Source organism: Lemur catta, chromosome 16, assembly GCF_020740605.2.
Source record: "Lemur catta isolate mLemCat1 chromosome 16, mLemCat1.pri, whole genome shotgun sequence".
Lineage (NCBI taxonomy): Eukaryota > Metazoa > Chordata > Mammalia > Primates > Lemuridae > Lemur > Lemur catta.
In genome coordinates this window covers 7,386,816-7,405,566 of record NC_059143.1, presented here as the reverse complement: position 1 = coordinate 7,405,566, position 18,751 = coordinate 7,386,816, and the positions used below count along the sequence as shown (strand labels likewise).

Here is an 18,751-nt window from a genome sequence, read left to right as displayed (position 1 = left end):
TACTGCCCTCCTAGCAGTTGCAGTCCAGGGCAGGGTTTCGCACACTTTTCCTGTAGAGGACCCAGTAGTAAATATTTCAGCCTTTACAGGCCAGCCAGTCTCAGATCAGCTTCTCAGCTCTGCTGTTTTTATGCAAAAGCATCCAAGGACAATACAGAAATGAATGGGCCTGTGTTCTAGTAAAACTTCTTTCCAAAGCCAGGCAATGGGCTGAGATTGGTACAGGCTGGAGTTGGCTGATTCCAGGTTTAGTGGGAAATAGCTCCCGTGGGGGGATCTTTTCATCTCCAGTCCCCAGGGCACATTTCTACCACCACCGAGATCATCTTCAACTCTCAGGACCCTGCACTTAGGGCCGATTTTTCGTCACCCCACATGCCGGTACTGACTGTGGTCTGTGCATCTGGGACGATGTTGTTAGAAGCAAAACAGGTTCATATCTACCTCCTATCCTCATAAATTTACAATCTGTAGGCCAGACCTGGCTAAAACATGCATGAAATGATAGATCTCGGGTCTACAAATCAGTGGAAAATGTATTGTGGAGGCACCGTGGGGACATGTAGCAGACGGATGAGTGGGTGAGGGGTGGATTGATCAGGAAAGACAATTTGGGCAAAAGAGGACATAGGTCTGGGAGTTAGGAGAGATTGTTCCACCGCGCACTAGCCCCAGTGTCCTTGGGTAAGCCGTGAACCTTCCCAGTACTGTAATTTCCTGAGCATGTCGCCTATTATGGAAATGAACTGAAATGCCACATGAAAACAACATAGATTGTTGTTACCTGAAAAAAAATCACATCTTCCCTTCTTCATTCCTCTTATGTTACCCCTCTTGAGTTTAGCAGACTCAGTACTTCATTTAAAATGAAAAAAATCAGCATTTTGAGGTCTTGGTTTCCAAACGATGAGCTGGTAGATAATTACAGCAGCCACGTGGCCAGCAGCTCTGTGCACAGCGGCCTGGCTCTGGTCTGGGTGTGTGCGGGGCTGTCCCTGCAGCCCTGACCTCCGGGGCTGCGTTTTCTAGCCCTCACCCACCCTCCATCCCATCCCTCCTGGCTCTTTCAGCGTTTCTTTATCGTGTCGCCTGGTTTTGTGTTACCTTTCTAGGGACAACTTCATAGAGACTTCTCTGTCCAGTCACCTTCCTCCTCCCCTCTGTGCCATCCCGAAGCCTTTTCCCATGCATCCGTGCCATCTTTTCCTCTAGTTTGCTGTTGTTTCCTGTGCCCACTCGCACATGATTGTTCTCTCTTCATGGACGTGGAGAATGGCATTACCGTCCTCCCCTAGAAGATGACGAACTTGTAGAAACGTCTGTGTCACTTACCAGGCGGTCTGCTTCCCAGAGCCCGGGCATCGGATGACACCAGCAACTAGGATGAGGAACTGGGGGCTCGGTCTGCACATCTCAGAGATCCTCGTTAGTGTGTTAGAAAGAACATAAGATGCGGCGTAATGATCGCATTCATTGTTTTCCAACAGTGTTTGCATATAAAATGGTTTTAATGGTGCTTAAAAACCATTTATGGGCTTTTACTCTTAAGTAAGTTAACTTTTTCCTTATTTACACTACAAATTTGCTGAGCTAGCTCCTTCCAAATATAAACTAACACCCCATCGACCATTACCACCCCCACACAGGCGAGTATAGCCCTCCTAATACTCTCAACAGTTCCTAATTGTAATAAGCTCCCAGCGTCAGGCACACAGCAAATCTCCCGGCTAACGAGGCAGCCCCCCTGCAGCCGCCCGTCTTTCTAGCGTTGGGGATAGAGAGCCAACGTCCACAGGGGCTCCCTGGGCTCCCTTTCCCTCTTTTCTGTCGTCCGTTTAACAAATATGTATCGATCTGCCCTGTGCCAGGCACTGTGCCAAACCGAAGTCATTCTTTCAGCAGATATTTATTGAGTGTCTGTCATACGCCAGACACTATTCTAGGTGTCAGCGATTAGAGCAAGGGAACAAAGCAGACAGAATGCTTTGCTGGCATAGTGCGTAATCTTCTTATGGGGGAGACAGAAACGATCCCTAGGTGCATGGTATAGCATCTGTGTTGGAACGAGAAGATGCATGCAGCAGAGAAAATGAAGCAGTCCGGGGAGGTGGGTGGGGCAGGCGTTGCAGAGTGTAGACTGTGGTCAAGGAAGGCCTCCTGTGGGGAGAAAACAGATAAGACGGGAGCCAGCACTGGGAGCAGGTGAGGAAGGGGACTTTGCAGGCAGAGGCCCAAGGGAGGCAGGACAGCAAGGAAGCCAGTGCAGCTGGAGCTACGGGAGAGGTGGGAGGCACAGAGACCCTAGGGGGACACAGAGCCCCCGCCCCCATGAAGCCCACAGTCCTGGGGAACGGGGCATGAATAAATGAGTACATACAGAAATGAATTTCAAGTTCAGGGCACAAAAAGAGGCACGTGGTACTGTGAGAACTTGCCTGATTCCAGAGGTGTGGTAAGGCCTCCCTGAGGACGGAGTGGAAGACGACTAAATAGAGGGGTAGAGCACGGAGGGTGCTGCAGATGGGAGGTCATGCAAACGACCTTGTCACTGAGGAAGGAAAGCTGGGTGGCTGGAGCTGGGGGTTGGGGTGGGGAGCGTTAGGCTAGAGAGGGAGGGAGGGAGGTGGAAGCCAGACCTGCAGAGCCTTCTAGGGCAGACAAAGGAGTTTAGTCTCTGTTACAAGAACAAGGAAACCTCATTAAAGGAGGCGTTTTTGGATGATGTTAATCAAATTTGCATTGGAGAATTTTGATCTGACTGCAGAGTAGAAAATGGATCGGAAGGGGATGCTAGTGAAGAGATTCTCAGTAGCCCAGGTGAGAAGTGAAGATGATGTGGGCTAGAAAGAAGATGAATTCGGGAGAAGGGATTGGCCAAACTGAAAGACAGATAGGATGTTGGATAAGGAAGACAGAAGCCAGAGATGACTCCTGTATTTCTAACGTGCAGGAGGATGGGTAGACGGAAGACTGATGGATGTCAGACAGTTGGACAGAGATGCTAGGATGGGCCATTTACTCAGACGGGCAGGGCTTGTGGGGAACTCGGATGTGGAGAGATGTCAGGGGTGGGCATGAGGTTGGCAGGAACATAGAAAATTTACGAGTTTAATTTGGGGACATACGGAGATGCTTTTGAAACATTCAAATGAGATGCCAAGTGGGAAGTTCTATAGACTGTTCTGGAATCCAAAAGAGAGGGGTCTGGGCCTGACTATAAATTAGGGGGGCATGGGGCACATCAGTGGTGGTTAAAGACTCTGGCATAAGGAGACAGTCTGCGGAGGGCGCCTAGAGGGTGCAGGGAGCCTGGGACCCAACTGGAAGGACTTTAATCACGGGCAATACTGAGACAGAAGTGCCCGGCTGGTACAAAGGAGCACCGTGTCATGGAGAAAGGGGTGTCAGGAGTGTCCTGTTGGTAGATCTAGTGCAGTGGAGACTCTGATGTAGTGGTGAGGACGTGACAGCAAGTGTAGACGGGAGCCATGAAGGGGAGGGAGGGGGCACCTGCAGGGGTGCTGCCTGTGCTCTCCTACTCCACGTTCTAGCAGCGAGGTGACTGCCAGGTGACTGGAACTTTGGACCTGCCCCAACCCACCAGCTTCTTTTAACAAATACCCCAATCTGATGGCCCGTGTTGAAGGCTTCACTTTTCCAGGATTTTGTTTTGCAGCAATGTGCTTCTCTCTGCTGACTGAGTGACTCCAACCATGTCATCATTTATTTATTTTTGAGGAATCTATGAATGTCATGATCCAGCTTAGCTGTAAAAGCCAGGGCAGTGGGAAGGGGGTAAGTGTGGACCGGCAGGAAGAGATTTTGGCCTGATATTCAGGTGGATGACAGGAAGGGAGAAGCAGGTTGATACAATGTGTTTAGGAAGGCATAGGGTAAAACATCTAGAAAAACCAGGCAAAAATAATAGTCAGGATTATTTTGCCAGGATTCTGAAGTGTGTCCAGGAAGAGTCTCTGCCACAGATAAAAAGAGAGCCGGAATCAAGGCACGACACAAAAACCAACAGCAAGAGCAGAGTTCGTGCAGAGCCACTGTCATCACACTGAGGGGCTGCTCGTTTGCTTCTTGCTCAGAGCCTGCAAGGCACGGCGGGAGACCCCAGGTGGAAACCAGCAGGGACACGGGACCAGAGGAGGGTCTGGCAGGGTTCGATGCCAGGTTGTGGTTAAGGTCACGTGGCTCTCCAGCTTGTGCGAGCCCAGTGGCAGCCCTTGGCGAGGGCGTAACCACAGGAGGAGCGAAGCCATTATTTGCAGAAATCGATTGTAATCAAAATTAATTTCCAGCCTTCTCTCAGAGGCCAAATGTTACTTAGATCATTGTGTCCCAATTTACCTTAAATATTTCATCAATATTTAGCAGAGAAAAAGAATTGTTTAGAGGCAAAAGATTATCAATGACACACTCCATTTCAGCCACTATGGGAATATCTGATCTCACATGTTAAAACTGCAAGGCTGTTACCAATATCCATTATGTTTAATGTGGAAGTGTTAAAATATTTGAAGGTACTTAGAGGTACTTTTAAACATAATGTTACTTGATGGAAACGGCATAAGTATCATCTTTTAGGGACTTAAATCCCACGTCAGCCCACCTGCAAGGCACGCATGCACATGAGGGGAAAGCCTCAGCAGGTTGTCATTTTTCAGCAGCGAGCAATGGTTTGTTATGACCAGGTCTTTATGTGCCTGTTTCCTAGCCAAAAATATCAGGTTTGCCCTATTTCATCTAGTAAAGGCCTTGCTGAAAGATCTGAGAGGAAAAACAAATAGTCCTTTAGGTAGATGGAGTTTCTCAAAGTGGCAGAGTTAGTTACATTTTGTGTTGGGGTGACATTGGGTTGAGATTATGATATAAACATTGGTTTTATTTTGATCATATTCCAGTCATGCACGGCAAATAGGTTTCTTTTTCTCTAATTACAAAAGCACTTCATACACATTAAAGAAAATTTGTACAGTAAAGAAAAGTTGGGGAACATTACCCAGAACCTCACCATCCTAATTCAAACCCTGCGAACATTTTTTTCTGTTTCATTCCAGTGTTTTTTTTTTTCCTATGCAATGAAGTTATTGGCTTTATTTTTTCATTTTCTAGTTTTTCTTGGCTTTATTTTTTAGTGAGAATAGATGTGTTGTTTTCGGTCTGACTACAAAGACAGTATAAACCATGTAGATGGTCAAAGTAGGACTTAAAATCATAAAGATGAAGATACACCTTTTGTCCCCAGCAGAAACCTCATTCTTCCAGTTATCCCACCGTGCCTACCTACGCATACACAAGTGCATTAGATTATTTCAGTAAATAGGCTTTTATGAGACACGCTACTTTGTAACTTGCTCTTCATTACGCTGTAAGATGTTACAGATATCATTCGAGGTAGGTAAATTAAAGCCATAGTAATCTCTTCTAATGATTATACCAGATTTCTTTGTATGACCACTGTTGATCAGTTTCCTGTTTATATCTCTGAATGGTTTAAACAAGGTGGTAATAGAAGGAAAAAAATCTGTTGTAGAAAAGCAGCCTTCGGCATGGATTCACTGGAGAGAGAGGAATGTGGAGGCAAAAATGAAGTAGTGCAGATGAAAAATTATCAGGTCTTGAATCAAGTCCTTGGCAGTAATGAAATAAGCAATAGCTAACTTATTTTCTATTTCTGATCATGTACCAGACACTTACTAATGTATTCCTTAGGTTGACTCACCTAATCCTCACAAAACTCCATAATGTAGGCACTATTATTATTCTGATTTTACAGTTGGGGAAACTGAGGTACAGAGATGTTAAGTAGCTTGTCCAAGGTTGCATAACCAGAGGTGACAGGACCTGGATTCAAACAGGGATTGTGGCTCCAGGGCCTGGGAGCTTAGCCTCTGTATGACACGACTAGAAAGAGGGGTAGGAAAGAACAGTCGTTGGTAGGTGCCAGGGGATTCAGACGTAGGAGATAAAGAGTATTCAGCCTGTTTCCAAACCTTTTCCCTGTTTCCTGTTTAAAACTAGCTCAAACTTCTCTTCCCCAAAGATTAGCTGCTTCATGTTTCCAGTTCGACTGTGTTATGCTGTTCCCCAAACAAGCACACTGGCTCTGGGCGCTCTGAGGACCTTACAGTTAAACTTCAACAAGGACGTTGCTTTTATTCACATGAGAGGGGTCATTTCTTTTTAAGGGGAACTAACTGTATGTGTTCCAGGCACTTGGCCATACTGTGTATTGTCTCACTTGGTCATCACAGCATTCCTATGAAAGTAGCCTGTTGTCACCCCTTTTCACAGAAGAAGCTCAGCTAAATTCAAAGTTCAAGTCCACAATTCCCATGAGTCATAGAGCCAGCATGCAAATCAGGGTGTCCAGGATGCCAAAGCCCCTGTTATTTTCATTTTACTGCAGAATTTGAACATGAAATGGCTTTGGAACAACAAAGAGAAAAAAAAAAAAAAAAAAAAAAAAACAGCCATGCCATGAGAGAGATGCAGATGGTAATTAATGACCCTACAGCTCACGTCTTCTCAGACTTACCAGGCTGTGTGCCCCAGAAATACTAAGTCCCTGCGGTCTTCACCTTGTGACTTCCATTTTCAGTTATTGACCTGTTGTTGACCACAAATTCCACTGGAATTCCCAAATCTTGTACCTGAGTGGTTGAGTTTTCCAGGCTTCCTCCTTACAGCCCGAACAGACACTGGCCACGGCCCCTCCCGGCTGCCGGGCTGCAAAGCAAATGGCGGCACAGGGCTCAGTCAGGGGGCAGCTGGCATTTCTTTGGATTGTTTGAATAATTCCCATGTCCTTTAGGCATTTCCTCATAGAAATTTGGTACGATTTAGCCTCAACAGCGTCCCCAGAGAATAGCTGAGTTTTCCTAAAAGAATGGTTGATATACATTCATCTTCTTAATTGGCTGTGATTCAAGGTGAATGAGATTTCAAGAAAATATGGTGATGAGCTTCCATATACCGATTTATTTGTCCCCAACAGTCTATGTCTGTTGTTTTTATGGCCAACCGAGAGCTTGACTTAAAAGAGGACACACGAGAATCTGCAGTTTCTGTGCCGAGTCATTCTTAGACGTCCAAGCAACAGGTGGACTCGGGCTGGAGGGCTCATCGCTTGGCTTCTTTCACTGTTAGCAGTCAGTGTGGGCGATGGTGCTACTTTCCCATTTAATGTATTGGGGCAGAGGGACGGACTTGGGAAGTGCTGACCCCTTACAGTGCAGAAACGCAGTGATGTGATGACCAGCCTGCTCTCCGTGGGCGAAACACACACCTGTGTTCTCCTCTGCAGCCGGGTTTCTGGAGACTCAGCCCACTCTCAGTGCTGACACGGGCATCTCCCCGCTTAAGGCAGATTCACGCATTAGTAGTCACACTTATTTTGTCACTGAAAGGAAGACTACTTCATAATCTTCACTTCAGTAATCCTTAAACATATCTACTGAGTACACATGAATCATATATGGCTGTTGACCTCTGCTAACAAGCTGTACAGTCACTGTCACCACCACCTTGGTCTCATCAGAGAGAGGGAACTAGCCCATCTCAGAGAGTCTGCCTAGCAAGGAATCCACGGGGCTGTAAGACTGCAAGCCCGTCCTGGGAAGTGCTGTTTCCCGGGATATTGGCGGTTCGAATGGAACATGAGGAGCTGTGATACAAGGCAGGAATGGGAAAATTTGACTTTTTTTTTAATTGTGGTAAAATTCATATAACATAAAGTATACCATCTTAACCATTTTTAAGTGTACAGTTCAGTGGCATTAAGTACTATTAAAACAAATCTGTCTAACAAGATTGAATTTAACAGACTTTATCTGAGCAAAGAACAGTTCATGAACTGGGCAGTCCTCAGAATAGAAGAGATGTCCAGAGCGTGCCCCAGCGGTGTGACTGTCTGAGGCAGACACAGAAGAGGAGTGATCAGCTGATTTGCTGCAGTGAGGCACCGCCTCACTTGAGCATGGTGTGATGAGTTGGCTGCCTGCAACTGGCTGAAACTACCTGCTTGTGACTGGCCGAGACTCAGATATTTGTCACAAGAATGTACAAAGTTAGGCTTCCAGTTTGTTTACATACTAAATTAGGTTGCAGTCCCTACGGGTAGATATGGAGGCAGCCTTAGGCCAAATTTACTTTGATTCAACAGTACATTCACGTTGCTGTGCAGCCATCACAATCATCTGTCTCCAGAATTCTTTTCATCTCTCAAAACTGAAACTCTGTACCCATTAAACAACTTCCCATCCTCTCTCAACCCAGCCTAAGTAACTAGCATTCTGTTTGTGTCTCTAGGCATTTGACTACTCTAGGTACCTCGTAAGTGGAACCAGATAGTATTTGTCCATCTGTTCATTCTGTATCTGTCTTCAAAGTGGACTCATTTTTAAATAGTGAAGTATATGTATAGAAAATGATATAAAAATCCATAGATTGTCGTAAAACAAATACCCATAAAACCACCAAGTCTACAGCTAGACCACTGCCAGCAGCCCAGAGGGCCCCAGCACACCTCGTCCTGCTCACGGCTCCCCCTCCCTGCATTGGAATAGTGTGATCAGGACTGTTAGAGTAATAATTATGCTTGTTTTTTCTGTTTTCTGTGTCTCCTAGCAGCATGGTCCAGTGGAAATAAAGTGTGAACTATAACCATGAGCCACACAGAATTTTAAATTTCCTAAAAAAAAATTTTATTAACCCTATTAAATGACAGAAAAGTAAGTGAAATTAATTGTAATACTATAATTTTTAATCCAGTATATCATAAACATTAACATTTAAACATGTAATAATATAAAAATTACAAATGAGATATTTTACATTCTTTTTATCATACTAAATCTTCCAAAGTTGGTGTGTACCTTGCACTTACAGCACAATTAGGATCAACCACACGTGGCAAGGAGCTACCATATTGGACAGTGCAGCTCTAGAGAACATAGTTTTACCCGGTTTTGAACTTTTTATAAATGAAATTATATAGTACATCTGTGTTACTCAATGGTATAACCACTAGCTACATATGACTGTTTAAACTTAAATTCATTAAAATTAAATAAAATTAAAAATTCCTTAGTTACTCCAGCCACATTTCATGTGTGTGATAAACAGTGACCGTTGTTCTGGAAAGCACAGAAAATAGGACATTTCCACCAACACAGAGTCCTGCTGGACAGCATTGGTACATACACTTCTGTGTATTACTTTTTTTGTTGTTCCATAATAAGTTTGTATAATTAGTCCAAGTTGTTGTATATAGCTATAGGTTGTTCATTTTCATTACTAAATAGCATTCCACTTTATTAATATAACACAATTTATATCTCCCTCCTGTTGATGGACATTTGGACTGTTTATAGTTTTGTCAATTGTGAATAATGTTGCTATCCATGTTCTTGTATATTTATCAAAATACACACAGCATCTCCACCGCTGGATAACAGGGAATGGGTGTCTTCAGTTTTACTAGGTAATAGCAAATTGTTTTCTATAGTGGTTGTGCTAATTTCCATTTCCACCAGCAACATCTGTGAGTTCATGTTATTCCATGTTCTCGCCAACACTTGGTATTGTCAGACTTAACATTTGTCTTTCTAGGGGGTCTGTGGTGGTATCTCATTGTGAGCTGGGCTTTTCTCACTTACTCATGAAAATAACAAGTATATATTGATTATGCTCCCTAGAACATGCACACAGGTAAAGAGGTATGTAAGACATAGATCCTAGTCTAAGTAGTTTTGATCCATAGGAAAAAGAAGACATTACACAGAAAGCTGTATGTAAGAGTGGCAAGGAGCAAAATCAAAGAACTAGTGAGGTTTCAGGAAGGAAAACACACGCCCGGCCCCCACTCTGTGTCTCTGCTCAGTGGCAAACAGCTCAGGTTAAATATGCCCCACGCTGTGCTCCACGGCTCAGTGAATGGCACTGTCCTCCACCATATCTCACATCAGAGTCCTAGAAGTTGTTCATGACACCTCTTCTCAAGTGACATGAACTGGTTATTGTAGTCAGTCTGACCTCCTAAACACCCCCAGAGCTGCCCACTGGCCCTCCCTGCGCTGAGCTGCCATCGGCTGTCCCCAGGACTGCCGCTGCAGGCCCCCTGCCGTCTCCCCACACCCACAGGACCCCTGTCAGGCCCTCCTCAACAACAGTGCAGGAGGGGTCTGATAAAAGGCTGCAAGCCCCTCCCCTGTTCCAAATGCTCCACGTGGCTTCCGTGGCATCCCTTGTAGATTCTGTGGCATCCCATTGTGCTCAGGACAAAAGTCCTCGTGATCTGCCCCTTCCCTCCTGTCTGCTCACATTTCCCACTTCTCTTCTCCCCAACATCTGACAGTGTGTCCCCCACACCACCACCCTTCATTTGGTTTCCAGAACATGCTAGGTCCTTCCTACCTCATGGCCTGAATACATGCTACTTCCAGGGCCTGGAATTTAGTAACTACTTGTGTGGTTTCAGCCTAAATGTCCCTTTATTAGGGAGTTGTTTGCAGGCTCTTCGGAGTGGGTCAGGTCCCGTGCTGTGTACTCCGGTAGCTCTCTGTCCTTTCCAACTTAGCACTTACCAAAATTGTATTTAAATCATTATTATGCAATTACTGTTTGGTGTCTTTTCCATTACTTTAAGTCCCCTGAATTCAAGGACCTTGTGTGTAAATTGATCACCACCGTATCTCCAACACTTAGCATGGTGTTTGGCAAATAGCCGGTACTCAGAAAGTTATTCAGTAAACAAGACCTTATTGAAGAGGAGCCATTTGAGTTGGAGCTTGAAAAACAGGCAAAATTTGGACAGTTAGAAATGGGCAGAAATGGATAGGTAAGAGAGATTTCTAGAAAATGAGACAGTTCACTGCTCTGACAACATTAGGCGAGCCTGTGTTAAAACTGAAATTTAAAAAGGCATTGGGGACACAGTCCAGGCATCTTGGATGCCCTTGGACCACTGGCTATTCGTTAGCGTGGGGAAGAGTGAGATACCTTTTGCGCACCTGTGTGTGCTGGGCAGGGCCACTTGCTGCCAACAGAGCTCCCTGGGGTTGGGCACTGTGGCCTTGGGAAAGGCTCTTAGGGGTAGTCGGAATACATACGACATGATCTTTTACCGTAAGACATTATAGTCTAGTTGAATCAGTGTTCTAAGAGAAGAAAAGGTACTGTTGTGCATATAAAGACAAAAACAATCTCGTTTTGCTTAGGAAACATGCTATGTATGTGTGTTACGGGTTTCTCCATTGCGAGAAGAGTGAGAGCAATTAGATTCGGAGAAGTAGCAGCCAAGTTAGATTTTGGGGTAGGAGTGAATTGAACTGTAGGAGATGAGGGAACTCTTCATTTCAAATGCTTTGTATATAGGGGACGGGAATTTAGTCTTGTCAGAGGTTGAGGTTCCTAAAGAGAACATTCCGAAACCAACCGAGAAGCTCAAGGGTGGTAAATCACAGAGAATGGGCAGCATTCATCCTGAGGTTTTAAATAAAGTGTGAAATAGAAGGGAATCTGACAAGGGGGGTACAATATATCCTTACGGCAGGCTGCTTCCAGAGATTGCAAGGCTCTATGGCGGTTGTCTGCCTTTTGAAAAACTGCCCAGGGCGAGTCCAAGTGCACAGGAAGCTGAGCCTGACCCCCGGAGGAGCTGACTGCGAGCCTGATGTGTGTGGAGTGGCCGTGACGCAGTTCCAGGGTAGCATCTTTCCCTCAGGAAGCGTGCACAGCTCTCCCAGCAAAACTGCTTGACTCCACTCTGTGTGACAGCTGTGTGTGGGCACTGGCTCTCCGACAAATACAAAAGTCACAGTAGTGCATGCACAGCCAGCGCACCAACCCACCGCCCCACAGCGCCCACACGGGCAAAATGTTTATAGGGACCCACTGGTTTAAGCAAACTGTGTCCTGGGAAACTAGTTCTTAAAGTGGGTCACTGTGAGGAAGCACTCTGAGTGCAGGTGGCTCCATTTCTGCGGTCGCTAGTATCTGTTTGGGCATCAGCTATAGAGACAGAAGAAAAGTGTGGGTGTGTATCACATAGCACATGATAACAATAACTGGTGTTTATCCGTCACTTACTATATACCATGGTTTTTCTTATCTCTTTATGTGTATTATTTTATCTTTTGTTTGTTTTTGATTTTTTGAGACAGATTCTTGCTCTGTTGCCCAGGCTGTGGAGTGCAGTGGTACAATCATAATTCACTGCAACCTCCAACTCCTGAGCTCAAGCGATCCCCCAGTCTCAGTTTCCTGAGTAGCTAGGATTACAGACATGCACAACCGTACCTGAGTAATTTTTCAGTTTATTCTAGAGACAGGTCTTGCTGTGTTGCCCAGGCTGGCCTCGAACTCCTTGGGCTCAAGCGATCCTCCTGCCTTGGCCTCCCAAAGTGCTGGGATTACAAGTGTGAGCCACTGTGCCTGCCCTTTATGTGTACTGTTTTAATGCTCAGAATAAACTCATGAGATGGGCCGTGTTCATCTCCATTTTACAGATAAGGGGACTGAAGCAGAGAAAGATTAAGTAACTTGCCCCAGGTCACAAGTAGAGGATTCTAACCCACATACCTGACCCAGAACTCGCACATGTAACCCCTCTCCCATATGCTCTTTCAAGCAGAGCAGGAAGACACAACTTCCCCTAGGTTTTCTCCTTGTCTGGCCCAGTCTGTCACCACACTGCAGATAAATTTATTGTGCCCTGACTAATCGGGAGGCGCCAACGTGAAGTAATATGACGACCTGTCATGGACTGAAAAGCCCCATCAGGAAGGAAGGTTCAAATATTGACACGGATTTCCTTCTGCCTGCACTATTGACAACAAACAAAACATTTGTCAAACTTTAGGACCCAGTATGAAATTTTGACTTTCACCCGTTAGCATTTCAAACCAAGGAGAGGGTCCCCGTCAACACTGGGTCTAGTGCCTGGGGGTAAAATGCTCTGGGGCCTGTAGCCCTCCTGGCCCCCACGTCAAGCTGTGGGCTTCGTTTCTCGCCCGCTGACCTGGGTGCAATGCTGGTAAGGCTGGCATCAGAAGGAAGCCACAGCCGCTCGGAAGCAGGCTCTCTGCTGCTCCAGCAACACTGGAAGTGAAGTTTTGCAAAATATCCTTATCAGGCCTCTTCTTTGCCTCCTTTTCAGGACAGCCAGCTTTTATCTGTTCTAACTATGCAGTTTCAGTGTGTGCTTTCATTGGAAGGAAAGGTTCCTCTACTAAAAGGAATGTCAGTTTAGGAAAATAATTTTTTAGAAGACATTTTTTTTCAAAAAACAAAAAGTTCACTTTTCATTTATTCAAAAACTATTTGGGGGAACCTGCTATGCTCCAGGCACTAATCTAGGGGCCTGGGATAGAGCAGTGATCAAAACAGGAAAGCCCTGCCCTTCCCCAGATGAGGAGGCTGCAGCTTGGTGGCATCATTGCCTGGCCTGGGGTCACGCACCTGATGGTGGCAGCTTGGTCTTGTCTGCTGACACCCTCAGGTACAGAGGGAGAGCTTAGGGACATCCCAGACAACGACCAAGGTTAGGATCACGTCTGCACATCCCAGAAGGCCGGGCTGCGGTTTATAGCCATCATTTGTCAAGGTGAACGTCATAGGCAACCTTCAACGTCTCAGGGTTTGTACAGGATGTAGTGAAGTTGCTCAAACTTCCAGTCCAAGAAATAGTTCTGTTGTGGTTCACAGGACTGTATGTAAAAGTCTTAAACCTTTGGCATTGCTTTACATCTGTCAGTGATAAAAAAATAAGTTAATGAGATTTAGTGTAAAATGTAAAGAGTTATAAATCCTTCCCAGGCTCCATAGCAAAATATGAAGAAGGTGTGTAGAATTTAACTCTTTGTTTATCTTTAAAGCAGCATGTACATGGGTGATTCTCTGTAATGTGCCTACAGTTTGGGGCTTGGAGCAGCCTAACAGATTGCTTTTGTTAATTGTTTTCTTTTCTTTTTCCTTTGCAGATGATCATTCCCGGGTGAGACTACAGACAATAGAAGGAGACATTAACTCAGACTATATCAATGGAAATTATATCGATGTATGTATTTTTTCCTGTCTTTATAGATTTATTATAGCTCTACAGATTTAGGGCTATACTGATAGCTTGATACGTGTATACAATGTGTAATGATCAAATCAAGGTATGAAACTGTCAATAAACACAGCCGTTCTGACACATACCAGACCTGGTGTCGGCTGTAAGATGGGTGGATACGCACTGGGCTCGATCCAAAAGCAAACACGTTACTGTTGCTCCGTACACCGCAGAGCTAGCGGCGAAGATGCGGCACGCCTTTTCTCGAGTCGGCCTATTCGTGGGGGAAACTCCGTAACACTCTATGCCTTCTTTGCCATCCCATGCTTATGTGGACTAAGAAAATGCTATTTCCAGTTTTTGTCAACAGCTTGTATTATTCGACACTTTTTAAAAATCTGTTTGCATATTAATGAGACAAAACTCTCTAATTGCTAATACAGTGCTTTGCAATCCCTTGTCATCGCTGCACTTTTAAGTTGCCTTCAAAGTAGTCTGCAGCTGTTCACCGGGACTTCTAATGCAAGCAAGACATGCCATTAAATATGTAGGCTGTTTAATTATTGAAGACTGCTTCTTTGTTCATTCTGCATCATGTTAACTTAATGTTTTACATTAGAATAAGTTCTTTTGGAGACAGGATGTTTTCAGTTGAAAGAATGAATGAAATCAAAAGTGGACCGAAAAATCAAGGGAAAGTTGCTGTTGCCTCCAAGGCCTGAGTTTCTGTGAAACAGATTTCTGCTCCCTTGTGGTTCCCAAGGCGCACTCTGTGCATGGCTGGCACATTGTTTCTCAGTCTGGCACGACTTCCATAGGCAGGCTTTATCCGTGTGTTGGGATTGTTTTATTTTCTGGGTTGAGTATTACTCAGATGCTGTAAAGTTAACTAGCATCACAACCTCTAGGAAAGAGTTATTGAAAAATAACTATAAGAATATTATTTTTAGTGCTAATTGGAAATGTGTGGCTTTTTTAGTTATAAATTTGTGGGTGAGGACTGGAGGCGATTATTTAGAGAATAGTTCATATCTCATTCATCTGGTGAAGACCCCTACACCATTTGATGATGGTCAAAAACATACCCACTCCAGGTTTGATTTTTTTAATTATTATTATTATTAAAGCAGGGTTTCTTCATAAGGTGCATTGCATTTGCTCCTTCATTCAGCAGATGTTCAGTGCGTGCCTCATGGGAGTACTCAGAGGGGTCCCAGACCTGTTGTCTTCTCCCTCCCCAGCCTCCCCGTTTAGCAGCTGAAATATGAAATGTCTTCTCCAGTCCCTGCTACCTCCAGGTCATCTATGACACACCTTCCCTTGGGAGGTTCCAGGGTCACACTCCAGTCCCAGCCTCTGCAATCCCTGCTGGGTCTTTGAGCACAGGGACAGTGTCCTACTCATCTCTGTAGCCCCCTTGCCTGGCTTATGCCTGAATATAGTGAGCACTGAGTACGTGTTTGATGAATCATCAACTGAAGGAGTGATTGTGATTAGATTAGTCAGTGGAGAGGAGGGCATTTGAACTGAGCTTTAGACAGTGGGTCAGTAGAGATATAGAGGAGAGGAGACCTTCCAGCTCAAGGAAATAACATAAGCAAGGCTGTAAAATAATGAAAATAGCAGATTAATGAGATTGCATTTTATTTTAACATAGAGAAGAGACAACACTCAGGGCCCCTGTATTCACTTAGTCAATAAGATCTTACTGTGCACCTACTATGTGTCAGTTACTATTGTTCTAGGGACTAGAATTATAACTGTGACCAATTCAGGCCAAAACCAAAAAACCTTAGACCTAATGGAGCTGAAATTCTAAGTGGAAGAAATGGACAATAAATTAAAAAGTTAATTCTATGTGGCATGTTAGAAAGTAGCATGTACTATGGAGAAAACTAAAGCCGTAGTGGGGAGTAGAGTGCACGTCTGAGATGGGGATCACAGCTTTAAATGGAGTGAGTAGAATCGGTTCCACTGAGAAAGTGATGTGTGAGCAAAGAAGATGAGGGACTGAGCACTGGATACCTGGGAGAAGAGCCTTCCGGGCTGAGAACCAGCCTGAGCAAAGGCCTTGCTGTGCAGCTTGCCTGGAAAAGTGGAAGAAAAACCAGTGGGCGAGTGTCAGTGGCATGGTGTGAAGGGGTCCAGGGAGTTGTAGGTGATGGGAGTCGTGGGCCAGCAGGTGAGGTACACAGCTGGCTTTCACTGTGAGTGAGACAGTCATTAGAGGGGTTTGAGCAGTGACATGATGCCATCTGGTCTCTGAGAAGGGAATGAACTTGGGCGGGAGTGGAGCAGGAAAGCCTGCCAGGTGGCTGTGGCAGTCGTTGGAGACATGGCGGTGGCCTGGCCCGGCGGCAGCAGTGGCAGTGAGACATGGCAGGATCCTGGATTCGCGTTGAAGGGAGAGCCCGTGGGATGTGCTGTCAGATTGGCTGTGGATGTAGGAGGGAGGGAGGGGCCACAGGTGCTGAGAGGAAGGCCGTGGGTGGAACAGGTTTGGGCAGGCACTAGGGGGGAAATGAGGAGTTTGGTCTTAAATGTGTTCAACTTGAATTCAGTATGTGTTAGACCTCCAAGTGGAGGTGTCGAGCAGCCAGTGGAGACACATCAAGATTTCCAGGAGAAGGTCTGGGCCAGAAATGAGAATAGGGTTCTTCAGTAAACAGACAGAATTGAAGGCCGTGAGGCTGGACGAGATCGCCAGGAGAGTGAATGTGGACAGAGGGGAGCGTCCAGGACTGGGGGTTCCAGCATCAAAGGAAGGGGATGAAACCAGTGGCCAGGGAGGCAGAAAGAAACCTGGAGAGTGTCATGTCCCAGAACCTAGGGAAGAAAAGATTCTAAGGGGAGACTGAGAAACGACCGTGGTGGTTGGCAAAACAGGCCATTTGTGAACCGTGTGGCCGACTTCAGTTTATCAGACAAGTCCCTCCTGTCCACTTGGCACCTTGCCAGGCCCCAGACACACAGAGGGATTGAGCCAGACAGAGCCCTTGTCCTTGCGGAACTCACCAGCTGACGGGAAGTGGGGGCTTGCCTAAAGAATCTTGTGTGATGTTGCTCACGATCCTATAATTTGAGACGGACAGCAGGTCAGTTGTATAAAAGAATGCATTTGCTTTTGTTGTTCTTTGTTGTCCACTTGTTTTTGAGAGCAAAGAACTAGTCTAACAGAGGTGCATTTAAGTTGTCTGAGAAATCTGTATTTCCTCCTCAGGTTTTTTTTTCCAGCATGATCTGGGCACAGTCTTTCCGGTAATCTCAGGGGACAGAAATGGAGAGTGTTAAGGTCCATGGTGATATAGTTAGTATGTTACCGGGGTGTGGTTTCCCTGACCTGGCTCTGTTTTTCCCAGATACTTACCTACAACTTCTTTGTTCTCTTCTTTGGTACCAATTTTTATCTTCCTTGTTTCTTATAGGGTCGTGACAAAGGGAAGGAGACTTGCACAATTTCTACCTCTTTAAATTCCTGGCTCTTGCTACAGTATCATGTCATGGTTTTAGCTGTATTTAAGGATGGTTTTGAGTATCATTATTGATATAACTGTCTATACTGATATAACAGAATATGTTTTAAACCCTTGGCACATTGCCAATAACATCCCAAACACAAATGAAATTCTGTTACACATCCCCAGCCTGTTTGAACTTTCTACGAGTCATGGCCATGTTATTTCAGAGAATCCATAAGTTGTTAGTGTTTATTGCTCGTCCATCATCTCCTAGCTGGTGTGTGATTAAGTTCCCCACACCTTCTGTGCAAGCCTCAGAGCTGTTACATTGGATGCATCTTTGCTTATTAAGGGAAACTCAATGGTACCAGGTCTCTCAATTTAACCTTCAGGTGATGCAATTGTTGGTCTCTGTATATGCATTCATCTTGGCAAATGTAGCACGTGACTTCTGTGCTGCCTGTTGATTTTAAGTTTATCAAATATTCTTTCTCATTTATTTTTAGGGTTATCATCGACCCAATCATTACATTGCTACGCAAGGTAAGTTTATTTCCGCTTTGATATCTTTCTTTGGTTTCAGCCCATTCTCTACCATTTCATACCCACCCACCCTCTCTCAGGAAGACGTTGCACACGTGTGGCACCGTTTGTTGCAGTTGTAGCCATGAGCATGTATGCTCTTGTTTTCCCATGAGAAGTTGTGATGATGTAATTGTTTAGTTGGAACTTCGTGTTGAGATCATTAGGAAAAATGCATTCATCAATTCATTATTGAGCCAAATCTGTCTACCTTAGGAATTAGTCTGACATTTGCAAAAATAGATATATAGATAAGCACTCAATAAATATGCACTGGCGACTCTCTGTACAAAGGACTGTGCTGGTCGCTGCCGGGAGCCACGCTGAATCCAGATCACCCCCTTCTCCCAGTGGTTACGTCCCGTGGGGGAGACACAAGGTGACCTGTGGGTGCTTTAGCAGGTGCAGCACCAGGTAACATCTGTGCAAAGTACAGATAAAATGTTAGGGACATTTGGAGCAGGAAGAGGTTATGTTCAGGCGGGATGATCCAAAAACAGCTTTGCGGCAGAGGTGAGATTGGAGGAGGACTTTTACATGGGAAGGCATCACGAGCAAAGACCCAGAAGCAGGAAATTAGTAGTCCTCGGCAGAAAGCGGACGGCGGGTCACCCGGCTAAAGGAAACCAAGAGAAAGGCAGAGGCA

At 45.2% G+C, this 18,751-nt stretch overlaps 1 protein-coding gene across 5 annotated transcripts in view; it reads left to right on the top strand.

The window, feature by feature from the left end:
- The window catches only part of PTPRM (protein tyrosine phosphatase receptor type M), a 773,614-nt gene that overhangs the window by 675,786 nt on the left and 79,077 nt on the right, over nt 1–18,751 (top strand). For all 5 annotated transcript variants that reach the window (XM_045527889.1, XM_045527892.1, XM_045527891.1 and 2 more), the window contains 2 exons: nt 13,992–14,068; nt 18,030–18,066. In XM_045527889.1, coding sequence (XP_045383845.1) covers nt 13,992–14,068; nt 18,030–18,066 — 114 coding nt within the window. The remainder of the gene's footprint in view (nt 1–13,991; nt 14,069–18,029; nt 18,067–18,751) is intronic.